Source organism: Octodon degus, unplaced genomic scaffold (assembly GCF_000260255.1).
Source record: "Octodon degus isolate 3935 unplaced genomic scaffold, OctDeg1.0 scaffold00080, whole genome shotgun sequence".
Classification (NCBI taxonomy): Eukaryota; Metazoa; Chordata; class Mammalia; order Rodentia; family Octodontidae; genus Octodon; species Octodon degus.
In genome coordinates, this window is record NW_004524656.1 from 1,745,931 (window position 1) to 1,759,712 (window position 13,782).

The window sequence follows — 13,782 nt, forward strand, 5'->3', positions numbered from 1 at the left end:
CTCTGCTACACTGTCGCGCCCTGCCGAGAGCTCCTGCAGCCAAACTGCCCCCGACAGCCTCAACCCCCAGGCCTCCCTCCCAACCCCGGGCAGAGCCCAGCCCCGGCCATCTCCCGCCTCTGCCCGCCGCCGGGCAGCCTCAACCGCTCACCCCTTCGGCGGGGAGGAGGGCGCGGGAGGAGGGAAGGAAGGAGGGAGGGCGAGGAGGAGGAGGAGGAGGAGAAGGAGGAGGGAGGGGCTGCGGTAGGAGGCAACCATGTGGTTCCAGCTCAATTTTTTTCCCTCTCTTTCTCCACTCCTTTTTCTTTCCAAACAGGGAAAAGTGTGCCGTGAAGCGGAGGTGCCTTTCCGCCTCGCCTTTTCCTCCAGGACTCGGTTTGCGGCTCCGGCCGGGCGCAGGCTGGTGGGGCGTGCACCAGGGTCCCTCGGTGCCCCAGGGCGCAGGGCGCGGGGACCCGGGGCGAGGCACGAGGCCAGCTCCCGCGCCCGCACATGGCTGTAGCCCCGCGAGCTCCCCAAGGCGCCGCGCCCAGCTCCCCAAAGGTCCGTCTGCTGCGCCCGGACGCCCCGCAGCCAGGCAGCGGCTGAGCGGGGGGCGCGCCCGCGTCCGGGGATCGGGATGTCCCTCCTCCGCCTCCTCTTGCTAGGTGAGTGCCTCCGGGAGGGCGGGGCCTGGTGGGTCGGGGCAGACGCGCCTTGGCGCGGTGGTCCCCGGTGGTCCCCGCAGCCTCTGCGGGAGCCAACCTCTCGGTCCCTGCCTCCGCGCCACGGAGAGCAGCGCAGCTGGCGGCCGGGGACCGCCCAGCGGGCCTTCGGAATGTTTCACACATCTGGGCCCTTGAGCTAGACAGAGATGGGGGCGTTTCCTGGTTGAGTTTGGCCGCGAACTGTTTGATGTGGAGGGTGATTTTTAGGGGAGTATTTGGTTTCGGGAGTCTGTAGGAAAACCGGAGAGCTGGGGGAGGGAAGGTTCATCAAGGAATTTTTGTGCCAGGTTTCTGAGGGTGTGGAGGGCTTTTTTGTTTCAAGCAGGCGCCTCAGAACGCTCAGATTAGAAACAGATGTGTTGAAGGGTAAGAGGAAGGGAGAAGGGATGAGACAGGGTGGGAGAGGAAGGGAGGGTGAGGGGTCGAGGTGGGGAGCCAGAGGAGGCGCAGCTCCGAAAGAAAACGACACTGGAAGGAAGGAAGGAAAGGAACAGAGGGAAAGACGGGCAGAAAGAGAATGGGAGAACCAGAATGTGAAGCAGAAAGGAGGAGAACCTGAGCAAAGGGAACCTTAGTGAGAAGACTTAGAAGGAATGGAGCTGGAAGAGAGAAATAGAGCAGGCGGCTGCTTCTGCTGAGTTTGGGCCTGGGGCTGAGAAGAGCCATGCTGAGTGTCCCTTTGGGTGTCCCCCAGGCGAGACCCCTAAGGCCTCAGGGCTCCAAAGACACAGACTGAGGACAGGAGTGTGCAGGATGGTTCTAGCAGCTATGTGAGCAGCAAGAGCCCAGAGAAGGGGGACTGCACCTATCTGAGGGGCACGTGGCGGCCCCACGGGGCGCCAGAGTTCAGAAAACCCAAGAGCAGCGGGCTGCACTGGGAGCACACCTGGGACCCTTGTTCACAGGAGACCAAGTCTAGGGTTTGAGCAGATGAGCTGACTAGCTGGAACAACTTGTTCATTGCCCAAAGCTTCCCTTTCTTGCCTCTAAAACAAAGAGATGGTTCCAAAGGCACTGCTAGCCCTACCAGCCTCCAACTCTAGGACTCGGGGAAAGCTAAGGCCCTAGAACCTGACATAGGGAGTCAGACCTGCCTGTTCTCTAGACCTTGCCACCTGATGGGTGAGCCTGCATAGGCCACCTTCAGCTGGTACCCACCCAAGCTGGAGGAAAGGAAGAGGTCTGCTAAAATAAACTATTGCTCGGGGGCCTGGGCCTAGCTCAGTCCTTTAAGTGGCTGCTTCCACAAAGCTGTCAGCCTCAGGTTCCTGGAGTTCGAACCTCACAACTCTCCCGCTGGCCAAAAGTGCCCTGAAGGCATTCGAGAAGAAAAAAAAAATAATTAAAAAAAAAATAAATAAACTATTGCTCAAGGAGGGCAGGGGAGGACCTATTTTCTAAGCTCTGTGAAATTTACCAAGTACTGCAGTTCTGCTCCTGTTTACATGTGCCATAGCTGGGTGGCACCTCTGTCACTTTTACTGGCCCATACCACTAAGCTATCACTTACTGGGATGGTCACTAGAACCAAACTTCAGAGTTGCCTTACTAAAAACAGTGAATACCCATTATATCCTGGCTATACCGATTTATTTATTTGTCTCTTTTGAAACAGGGTCTCTTTATGCAGTTGAGCTGGCCTTGAACTCATTTTGTAGCTCAAGCTGGTCTTGAGCTCACAATGGTCCTCCTACCTCTGCCTCCGAAGAGCTGGAACAGGTGTGCGCCACCATGCCTGGCAGTACTGAACATTTTCCGTGTAGTATGTTGTTTCATTCTTCACACCAACCTTGTTGGCTGTGATTAGTATCCTTATTTTACAGATGAAGAAGTGTGAGTGTAAAGCATGTAATCCCAGAACTCTGGAAAGATGAAGATGGAGGATCTCAAGTTCGAGGCGTGTGGGTGACTTAGCCCTGTCTTAAAAATAGAAAGTAAGGAAGAAGGGAAAGGGGAGAGTGTGGATTGACTATCTAGTTCAGTGTGAAGGGCCTTGGTTCAATCTCTAATCAGCAGGGAGAGAGAAAAAAAGGAGAGAGAGAGAGAGAGAGAGAGAGAGAGAGAGAGAGACAGACAGACGGACAGAGAAAGGAAGGGGGAGGATGAGGAGGAAGAAGGGGAAGAGGAAGATAAAATCAGGCTGTAAACAGGTCAAGTAACTTGTTTAATTAGCAGAAACAGGAGTCGAATGTAGGCTGGATCTAGTTTACAGTGGAAAGTGACTTTGGCCCACATACATGGTTGGTTGAAATTAGCTGGTGGCCTGAATGTGAATGTTGATGACAGTCTATCTCCTAGTTCATGACAGACAAGGATCTGATCAAGTCTTCTGTCAAAAGATATCATTGATCACTGGCTGCTCTTCACTGAGTATCTACTATGTAACTGTTCTTTTGGTAAGAACAGTTGGGTTGATTCTTTGCCTTCATTGTAGGAGCTAACTTCTCCTGATGTCTATCTTGGTGCTGTCCTTGTAAAAAAAAAATTTAAGACACTTTTTTTTTTGGTGGTACCAGGGATTGAACTCAGGACCTTGTACTTGTCAGGCAAGCACTTATTCTACTGAGCTATCTCCCCAGCCCCTGTCCTTGTAAAATTTTTACAAACTAAACTAAAGGCCAGGGACCGGCGAGATAGCTCAGTGGACTAAAGCACTTGCTTAGGCAAACTTAGGCAAGCTCAGAGATCGCAGTTCAATCCCCGGCACCACATGTGTGGGCTGAGCCGGCTAGAGTCCAGGTATAGTGACGCACACCTATAATCCCAGTCCTGGGGAGGCTGAAAGCAGGAGCATCACCACGAGTCTGAGCTGTATAGTGAGACCCTGCAACAATCAAATACATTAAAAAAAAAAAAAAAAAAAAGTAAACGAGAGACCAGGTAGACAAGAAACAAGGACTGCTGGCTTAGAATCCTGTAATGTGGGGTTCTCATATTCATGCCAGCTATTAAGCTTTTGTCACATCTGAGCTTTTTTCAGACATCCTCAGGCTCATGACACCCCAGCTTTAAGTAGATCAAACCGTGTAAGTAAGAACCAGGCATCAGAGGAGGTGGTGGGAGTAAACGCGGGATGCGGTTTTCCTGGATTAGATGTTTGCAGAGTGACTGTGAGCCATGGTATGGTTGGGCTCGCTTCAACAAAATCAAGTTGCTTGTATCTTGAAATCATCCAGTGGTCTTTGAAAGCTGCCTGTTATCACAGCTGGCTTGACTGTGGCTTTCTCTTTTTTCTTGAGACTCCACAGGACAGCAGGAGAGTGAGGAGGGCCTAGAGAGTTCATAGTCTGAAGTAGGACAGGCCAGCAGACTCCTTGCTTTTGGGACTGCTAGTGAGTGGGGCCAAATGTCCTGCCTCTGGTATGAATGAACAAACAGTGCTCTGAGTCTGATGGAGTAGAGAATGGGGGTTCCCTCCTGTGGCCACCCCCACCTCCACCCCCCAGTGGCTCAGCTCCTCATTAGCCTTACTTGACTCCTCTTCTCGACTTCGCAATAACTGCCACACTCTAATCCTACTTTTTCTCTCTCTCCCATCCTACACACTATTACCCTGCAGGACAGCTGGCAGAGGGCAGAGAGCCTGGCCTTGGGAGTGTGGTGAGCTGGCTGCATTCTTCTGACTGCCTTGTCTCTACACTTAAATTCAAAATTTCTGTATTTTCACAATCTATCACTTTCCATTTTTAAATATTGAATATTTTCCATGGCCCCAGTGATGAGCCTGTTGGTGTTGGTATAGGCCAGGTGCTTTTAATCCTGAGTACAAACAATTCATTTTGAGGGAATGGGTAAGGAGCAGGGCACTTGGTCTTGCCAAAAATGAGCTCAGGGGAAGGGTTGAATGCATCATCCACTGGTCTGCGTTATGCTGACAGGTCTTGGTAGGATCTACTGTCCTTCCTTCCACATTGGTGACAATGATAACAAGAATGATACAGTCCCAGTGGGCTCATGTCTTGTCTCATCTGATTTTTGTCTCATGCTCAGCTGGGCAGTGCACATGTGAGTATGTTTCATAAATATACTTAATGATGATGAACTAGACAGTCATTTTTAAAGACAGACAGGGATTGTCAAAATTGGGGGAAAGTTAAGAGACTATCTAAATCAATACTTCCTAAAATTTTGAGTTCCAGATGCCTCTGAGAATCTGATGAAAACCATTATTTACTTATTTATTTATGTATTTTTAGTACTGGGGAATCAAACTCAGAACCTTGCACTTGCCAGGCAGGTGCTTCTGCATGCCACTGAGCTATCTCCCTAGCTAAAAACCACATTTTAGAAGAAGAGATACATCTGTTAAATTTTTCCAATAATTTCTTCATGGCTCATTGATCTCCTGATGTCCTTCCTGGAACCCAAGTTTAGCCTTGATCTAAACCTGCTGCTTCTTATGCAGAAATTGAAGTAGAATGAATTAGTGAAACTACACAGCTAGCTCAGGAGAAGGGCCAAGACTAGAACCCAAGTTTCAAGATGTGTCCCATCATACAATCCTAAAACAGGAAGATGTCTCTTCTTCCTTTTCTGTTCATGTAGTTACAATTCAAAATCGCAGTCACTATTCTGATGCTTGAGTTAGAGGAGCTAAGTGCTGAATAATTGGCATGGCTTTTCTGTTGAGAAATTACCTGAAAATATGGCATTTGTGGTAATGTTTTAATTTAGTCATTATAACTGGAAATCCTGGAAACTTTCTGAAGTGTCATGATTAATGTCTGGTGTATTCAGGTAAAAAAGAATTAACGCTTTTTAAATTCCTGATGTAGGTGCAGGCATACCAGGAACAAGACTGGAAATCAAGGGCTTCAATTCTTTCACAATTTTGCTGGATTATCCTCAGCAAAAGTCAACGTCTGACTCTGTTTCCTTCTCTGTAAAATGGGGATACTAGACTAAGGTTTCTCCATTTCCTTGTACCTTTCTCCGAGTTTTTTAAGTCTGAGAATTTACCAGCTCATCAAAATGTGGTTGTGACCAGGAACACACGAGTGTCACCATGCTTGATGAATTTCTTTTCGGGTACTGTCCACCAGTAGCAGTTGGTGGTGTATGATTATAAAGCCAGAAGAGACAAGTAAGATGAAGAGAACAGTAATGACATCCATCCTGGAGCTATACCGTGGGCCTGTGAGCCAGAAAGCATTATTGGAGGCTAGGGTAATGATCAGATCCCCTTCTAGGAAGTCCAGTAGCTGCAATACTTCCATAACCCAAAGGACCTCACCCTAAGCAGTTACCTACAAAACCCCAAGCATGGATACCCAGGAGAGTCACTAGGGTACAGGATCTGTTAAGTAAAATTATTTGAGGGCCAGGGAAATAGCTCAATGACTTAAGCACATGCCTAGCAAGCACAAGGTCCTGTGTTTGATCCCTGGGCCCCCCCCCAAAAAAAAAATTAAAACTATTTGCAAGCTTTAAACATTTTCTGTTTTTAAGACATAATTTAAAGGGGCTGCGGAGATAGCTAAGTAGAATAAGTGCTTGCCTGGCAAGCACAGGGGCCTGAGTTCAATCCCCGGTTCTGGGAAAAAAAAAAAAAAAAAAAAGACATAATTTAAATATAATGAAGGCCAGAAATTAAATTCAGAATTAAAGGAGCCCTTGCATGGATTTGAATTTATGGTTGGGGTTTGAAATATGAATTGTATATGGTTAGCCCACTTGTAGAGTCACTGTATAGGTCTGAATATTTGGACACTACAGTTAATTTATAATGTCTGTGCAAGGCTTAGCGTTTACAAAGTACATTAACTATCTTGCCTTGAAATTGTTTAAGAATAAATGCCATTAGTACTCTACCTTAACAATAAATGGAGTTGCAAATAAATAAATTGAGGCTTTTAAGAGTCGTGGGTTTGGAGCTGAGCAGGAACGCCAACCCAGAACTTTGGAGTTCCAAAGACCTAGTGCCTTCTGCTTAGCAGGAGATGGATAATTACTCTGAAATCAAGGCTTCATGTGGCCAAAAAGGTTACAGACTAAAGCACCAGATTCATTGACAAGGTGCCAACCCTAAATCGTAAGTGGAAAATGCACCAAGACATTTATCACCCAACTTCTTCCCCCAGCTCATTCGGATAGTTCAGAAGTGGTTGGTTTGGACTAATGACTGTTGTTGACAACTGAGCTACTGCATATGTTGTGCACAGCTTTGTAGCTTGTCTTAATCATTCAGACCCCTCTGCAGCCCTCAAGGTTACTGTGTGGTCTGCATGCTTTGGGGTCAGGTATAGGAGCTCCCTTGTTAGCATGTGGTCCCAAAGCTGCAGATGGTGAGGGTTTAGGGATTGTATCATTTGCCCGAGTGTTGCTTTTTCTAGTTAAATTTCTATTTTTGGCAATTTTGACTTGTTTCCTAGAGATTCTTAAAGAAAAAATGCAAACTGTACCTCCCTGCCCCCCCCCCAATACACATACAAGAAGTCATGGTTATCTGAGCTTCTGGACAGCTTCTAGCTGTCTGGACTTCAGAAAAATAAAGATTTATTTCCTTTGGCACTACTCAGGCCAAAATGGGAAGAATGCTGAAATGCAACCTTTCTATTGTGAGTGGTAGTAGCTACATCACTGTGTGTAGACTCAGGCCAAGTCTGGCAGTGATAAGACTGACAACTGCTGTGTTTTGGAAAAAAACAGGAGAGAAAGCCTTCTCCTTTGGGCCCATCCTAAGAAGAGAAAATGGGCAGCTATCTACAGAATAGTTCCTTGGTTGGAGAGGAATATTGAAAATTTTTCTAAAGGAGGAAATAGGAGATTTGGAGTATTCAGGTCATCAAGGTTGACAGAGGAGAACAAAGAGGAGAAGGAGCAGGAAGAGAAAAAGGAAAGTGAAGAGGAGAGGAGAGGAAGGAGGAAGAAGAGGATAAGGGAAGGAAGAGCCAGAAAGGAAAGGCTAACCCAATCTGATGCTCACAGAGTACTTCTCTGAGCGCCCTGTTTCAGGGAGGACAGCCACAATCATTAATCTCCTTTAATAAAGTTTCCCACTCTCATCTGAACCCCAGCATTTCCTACTCTCCCACACCCCTTCGTTCACAAAATGTTGAAGAAGAGATGAGCTCTCTAGCGATAGCCCCCGAGCTAAGCTCGAGATCCCCTAAGAGGAAAGGCAGTCTCTGCCTCTCAGGAATTCACCCTAGTGGGAGACACATTCATAAACAAGGAATTCGACCTTAGGGAGAGCTGTCATCCAGGAAAGTACCAAGGTTTTCAGGACTTCCAAGGAGGAAGAAGCCACTTAATCATGTTCTCTCCGTAAGTGTAGGGTGTTTCTTCTCCTGGGGTCTTCAAGGACAATGCCTGGTCTCTCTGTATCCCTATAGAACTTGCACATTAGAGTTTGGTGCCCAATAAGCAGTAGGGTGTGACAGATCACCCCATCAGCCTCAGAAAGGATGCATCCATGCTCATGGGCCCTTGGAAGGGGCCCAAGTAACTCATCTCCCACTTCCTCCTCCACAGAAAGTCATGGTCTCATTCTTCATCACAGCCTGCCAGCCCCGTAGCTATCTTGATTGCCTCATCCCTCACGATGCTAAAAAGATGAATTATAGCAGTGAAGTGGTATCTGTTAATTAATACTGGCCATCTCTTCACTCAAGATCTGTATGCTGTTCCTCCACATGGAAAGATCATGCCAAGAAGAAGAAATTTTAGATCTAAAAGAAATCCAAAGGGGCTGGGGAGATAGCTCAGTAGGATAAGCACCTGCCTGGCAAGTGCAAGAGCCTGAGTTCAATCCCCAGTTCTGCCAAAAAAATAAATAAATAAAATAAAATAAAAAAAGAAAGAAATCCATCAGATAGACCAGAGAGATTCAGTGCCTGACATATTCTGATTTCTGGGTGGTGAAGCAGGGAGAAAAATAAAATAAAATCCCTGAGAGGGAAATTGCTTTGTGACTTCATTGTTTAAATTTAGGCCTGGGTTTGTGGGGATGGTTCAGACTTGGAGCAATAAGCCTTCTAACCCAACCTCTGTCACTTCTCATTACTTCCAATGACAGTTCCAATTATTTCCGATCACTCTTCAAGGGGAGAGTAGGGGAAGGCACAGGAGGCTTTCAGAAAGACCAGCCATAGAGCAACCAGTGTGAAAGACCCGGTGCGGTGGTCCCGAGACCCTCGCTTAAAACCCATCTTGGACACTGCATAATTGGACAAATTACTTCACCTCTCCAACCTTGGTTTTCTCAGCATTCATTTTTCTTAATATTCATCTAGTAATGATGCCTTTGTCATTTTGTGAAAGCTAAGCAAGGTAATAGGTATAGAGTTTTAGGTCCCTGCTCAGTACATGATAGACAGTTAAGGATCTTTGGTTGGTATTATCATGCCTATCTTGGCTGGGAGAGGGTCAGCCAAGGGGTATTTATTGTACATAAAGTTAGCAGATATTGAGCCATCAGGGTCAGACCTCTGTGCTGTGACCACTGCTGTTCCTTTATCTTGCAGGCAAGTCCCAAGTGTCCTTTAGGGGCTGTCACCCTGCTGTGGGACTCGAGACCCCATCTATGTCCCATCTATCTGTAACTGCACTGGGAGGATGACTTTGTGTTACTTGGCTCTGGGCAAGAGGTGCCCTTCCTGTGGTGCCTCATGTACCACCTGCAGGTTGGAAGGCAGAATCACAGTGTGCAAGTTGTCCATTCCCAGGCTCTGCCCCCTCTACTGCATTGCTCCCTAATAATGCCTGTGGCAACCTGGTCTGCCCAGCTTGTACATAGTTGCTTGGTTCATTTCTGCTTTTGGTATCAAATAATGTCTTACTGAGCAGTTACTGTGTACCAGGGGTTCTCACGCAAGTCATCTCTTGTGTCCTTACAAAAACCTAAGAAGTTATCCCTGCTTTACAGGTCAGAAAAGTGAGGTGTAAGAGGCCAGGTATGTAACCTTGGCTGGACAGATGGAGTATGGCGTCGAGTTTACCTTCCCCTTCAGCATGGATTTGGGAAAATAGATATGAAGATGCAGCAAGGATAACATATACATATAGTCAATGTGTCATTTAATACAGGTTACTAGGTGCTTTTGTCACTGTGGGAACATCCTAGGTGTCCTTATACAACTAGGAGGACTATGACATCACTAAGACTTACTCTTGTAGGGGACCAGTATTGGATATTTGATCTGTCATTGACTGAATTCTTGTTATACGGAATGTACTTACTTAATGTCAGCAGTCACTGAGAACACAGGAAGCTACTCGGGGACCTGGCTTTACAAGGACCACAAGTTCCTGTGTTCTCTGACAGTTATGTCTTAACCAATTTGGATTCCAAAGAACCCAACACCCAACCTCATGATATTGTGAGTAACATTTCATTTTTAAGTCTGAGAAGAAACAAAAACTCAAGGTGAGAAGAAAAATCTGGTTTTTTCCATTGACCTGAACAGAAAAGTGTGATTTTCCTCCCCAGTGAGTGAGGGCTAAACTGGTGTCCCAGATTCCTGCAGGCCTAGAATTCCCACTCAGTTGCATCCTCAGGCGAGACAGGTGGAGTTGGGGCTGCCAGCAAGGCCTGTCACCCTAGCGCCAGGGGGATGGCCAAGGACAGCAGGCACCTCCTTGTTCCCCTCCCACTCTCCCAGGAAGACAGAAGATAGGACAGGTTGCAAATAAGGCCACCTCTCCTCAGCCCTTCCCCTCTCTGATGCCTCTCACTCTGTTGCTGGAGGTTGGCAGAATCCCAGGCCCAAATGAATTCAGGTGACTTTGTGCCCCACACACTGCACCAAGGCCTGACCTTCCTCCTGCTCTTTCTCTCTGTGGGCCCAAAATGGCCTACTCAGCTTTGGAGAATTGGGGTGGGAGAGACTTTTGAGGTCATCGTCATGTGCTGCTGATACTGTATGTACCAGGCTCATGGCTCAGCAAACACAGATAAATGAAGTTGTGAACCCAAAGAGAAGGTTAGGAGAGTTTTTATTAGAAATAAAAGGAAAGAGAATAGGTCCTGGATGTGCAGGATGGGTTCTAAATGGGGTGGCTGCATGGCCTCTCGATTTAGAGTTATTTTTAAGCAAGCAGGATACAGGAATTGCTTGTCAGTGATCATCAGTCACAGGTGGCTCTGTGGGTTTAAAATGACCCACTGGGCCTCAGATTTCTAACCCAATTCTTTGACATGTAGGGTTTCCTGGAAACTGGCATCTGGGAAGGAGCTGGTGAATTTGTATTATAATTTCCTCAAAATTTAGGAATTTAGCAGGGAGTGGCTGCACCTCCCTTTAGTAGGAGGTAGGCTGCATTCCTTGCTACCTGAGGAAGTTCATTCACTGTCCAAAGCCTAGCTCTTGGGGCCGGGGAGATGGCTCAGTGGAATAAGCGGTTCCCCAGCAAGCACAAGGGCCTGAGTTCAATCCCCGGTTCTGCAAAAAAAAAAACAAAAAAAAAAACAAAAAAAAAACCAAAGCCTAGCTCTTGGTCTACTCTAATTTTTATCAGTGTTTGGACTAAGCACCTGCTTTGGCAAGCACAGGCACCAGGGTTCGATCCCTAGTCCCACATGCCATGCCAGCCCCACCCCCAGGGCGCACAGAGCTGGTGACAGAGTCCAGGCGTGGTGGTGCATGCCTGTAATCCTAGCGCTGGGGAGGCTGAAAACAGAAGAATCACTACAAGTCTGAGCTACGTAGTGAGACTCTGTACCAAATACATAAATGAAAAATAAATGAATAATAATTTTTATCAGTGTGACTGGCCACTGCACTCTATCTCAGGCCTTTTCACCAGCTAGCTGCTTCACTCATAAGCTAACCAAATAAGCTACTTTCTACACTGCCTCTTTCCTTTCTGCCCCTCTGTCCAAAAGATCACCCACTCCCACACAGCTGTGCTTTTAACTGGCCCAGTGCTCTTTGTGGCCCTTTGCCATCAGCCCTCCCGGGCTCACACCACACCTATGAGGGCCTCACCTGCTATCTTATTTCCTATGGGCTCTTTGCACTTACTAGTTCCTTCTAGACTTCACAGTGCTAACTAAGGTCCCACCTATAAAGGCTTCCCTGGCTCTGGGTGGAGAGCTCTGTACCCCAGTGCACTCATTTCCCAACTTTAAAATAACTTAGCTCACATCGTGGAGTAGTTTGAGCTCTTCCGTCTTTTTGTATGGCATGAGCAGGGAGAAGAGAGCCTGGTGGCCGGCATATGTTAGATTCTTGCAAAATGAGCTAATGAAAGAAGAAATGAATAAATTAGTGGATATAAATGTAAGTGTATACAATTCAGTTCAGCTGCTGGGTATGGGGCACACGCCTAGAATCCTTGCACTGAGGAAGCTGACAAGTTTGGATCTCCAGCCTAGATGCCCTGTGAGTTCAAGGCCAGCCTGAACTGTACACTAAGACACTTTCTCCAAAAACAAAAAAGCAAAAGAAAGCAAAAATTCAAGATGCTACCCAGAGTATCCATAATAGGGAATTCTTCATCACCAAGAAGACCCGAAGGAGGAAATGGTAATGGAGTCCAAAATCAAAAACGGTGGTGTCTCCTTCGGGAGTGTGTACCACACTGCTGCTCTACTGGAAAGAGCAGCCAGCCGGGACAGTAACTTCAGCACCAGCAATGAGCTAAAGAGACAAAGGTTAAAAGAGAAGACAATAGTTTAAGGAGGAAAGGAAGACAGAAAGCTACCAGGTGTGCGAGGAGAGCAGTGTCCAGATAAGGATGCTCATGAGCCTTTGTGCCCAGCTTCCTTTAATCAGGTGATAAAGACCCTCCCCCCAGGGTGGTACCTGGGATTTTCCACAACCCCATCTGCTCTCTGGGCCTCCATAGGTGGATTCCAGGCCACAAGACTCTCATCCAAGCACCACTGTCTATGTGCATCTTCCTGGGTGGACTTTGGGTTTTTTCTTGCCCAAATGAATGAACGTACTTGTCAGGGCCTTATCTCTGGGATTCACAGGAGAAGTTAGGAGGAGCCTTACATGCGAGGTCATCTGGAGTTAGTGGTTAAGTAAGGGGATGTGTGTGTTACTAGTACAGTCAGATAGTGACCCTGCAGTGAGAATACCCCCTCCACACACACAGACAGGCACCCCCACACACACACATGCACCCCTTGTCTCCTTTACATTTTATTGGAGGCAGAGAAGGGGCTCAGGGGTGGTTACCTTGGTTTTAAGCCCTTTGTGCTCCATCAGCTCTCCCGAAGGTCTTTTGATGTAAGTTCTTTTAACTGCCCCCAAAGGAGTTCCTCTAGGAAAGTTTTAACTTTTTCTAGTCAGGATCAGGCAGAAAGCTAATGAAGCCCTTTTACTGTTCTTTTCCTGCTGAAAGTCCCTAACCCCTGCATTTGGGTTGTTTGTAGGCAGACGGGGGCCCTTGCTAGTACACCTCAAGTTCACGCCCCAGCCAGGCCAGTTACCTTCCCAGCTCCCTGGGAAGCACTGACTCCCAAGTTGTCCTTGGGGACTCAGTAGACTTCTGTAAGAGCAGAGCCATGGGTGTGGTGCTGGCAGGCCGTCATGGACCCCTCTGCTGTCCACCTGGCCCAGTCTAGTCCTCTAGACTTTGGTGATCTAGTTCCATTGAATAATTTTTGGGACCTGTGGCTTCTCCTTTCAATATTCTCCTGAACTTCAGCCTACTTCAGCCTCCTTATCAGATAGCCAAGCTGGCAATGGCTCTCTCCTGTGGCTTCCTTGGAACCTCTGGGGTGAGCAGCGAAAGAGTTGTATGTGTCTTGGCAAAGCCCTGGCACCTGGAGTTGAAGGCCCACTTCTCTTCTGTCCTTCTTTCTCTTCTGCATGGCAGCTTCTCCCTGCTTATCCCTAACCTTACCAGGGTCTCATGAGGCCAGCAGAGCAGAAGGAACACAAGCTGGCCACGGATCACAGAGTGTGGTAAGGTTAGAAATCTGATTTCCAGGGCTGGCCAGATAGCTCAGCGGACTAAAGCGCCTGCTTAGGCAGAGTGCAGCAGCCAGGGTTTGATCCCTGGCATACCATGCTGACCCTACCCCCTGGGTCATGCTAAGACTGTGATTGACCTTGGGCATGGTGGCACACACCTGTAATCCCAGCATTTAGGAGGCTGAAAATAGGAGAATCACAAGTCT

General features: G+C 47.5%; 1 protein-coding gene across 1 annotated transcript in view; it reads left to right on the forward strand.

The window, feature by feature from the left end:
- Positions 1–276: 276 nt before the first annotated feature.
- Positions 277–13,782, forward strand: part of Clmp (CXADR like membrane protein) — a 100,402-nt gene continuing 86,896 nt past the window's right edge. The window contains exon 1 of the mRNA XM_023721155.1: positions 277–647. Coding sequence (XP_023576923.1) covers positions 620–647 — 28 coding nt within the window. The 5' untranslated portion in view covers positions 277–619. The remainder of the gene's footprint in view (positions 648–13,782) is intronic.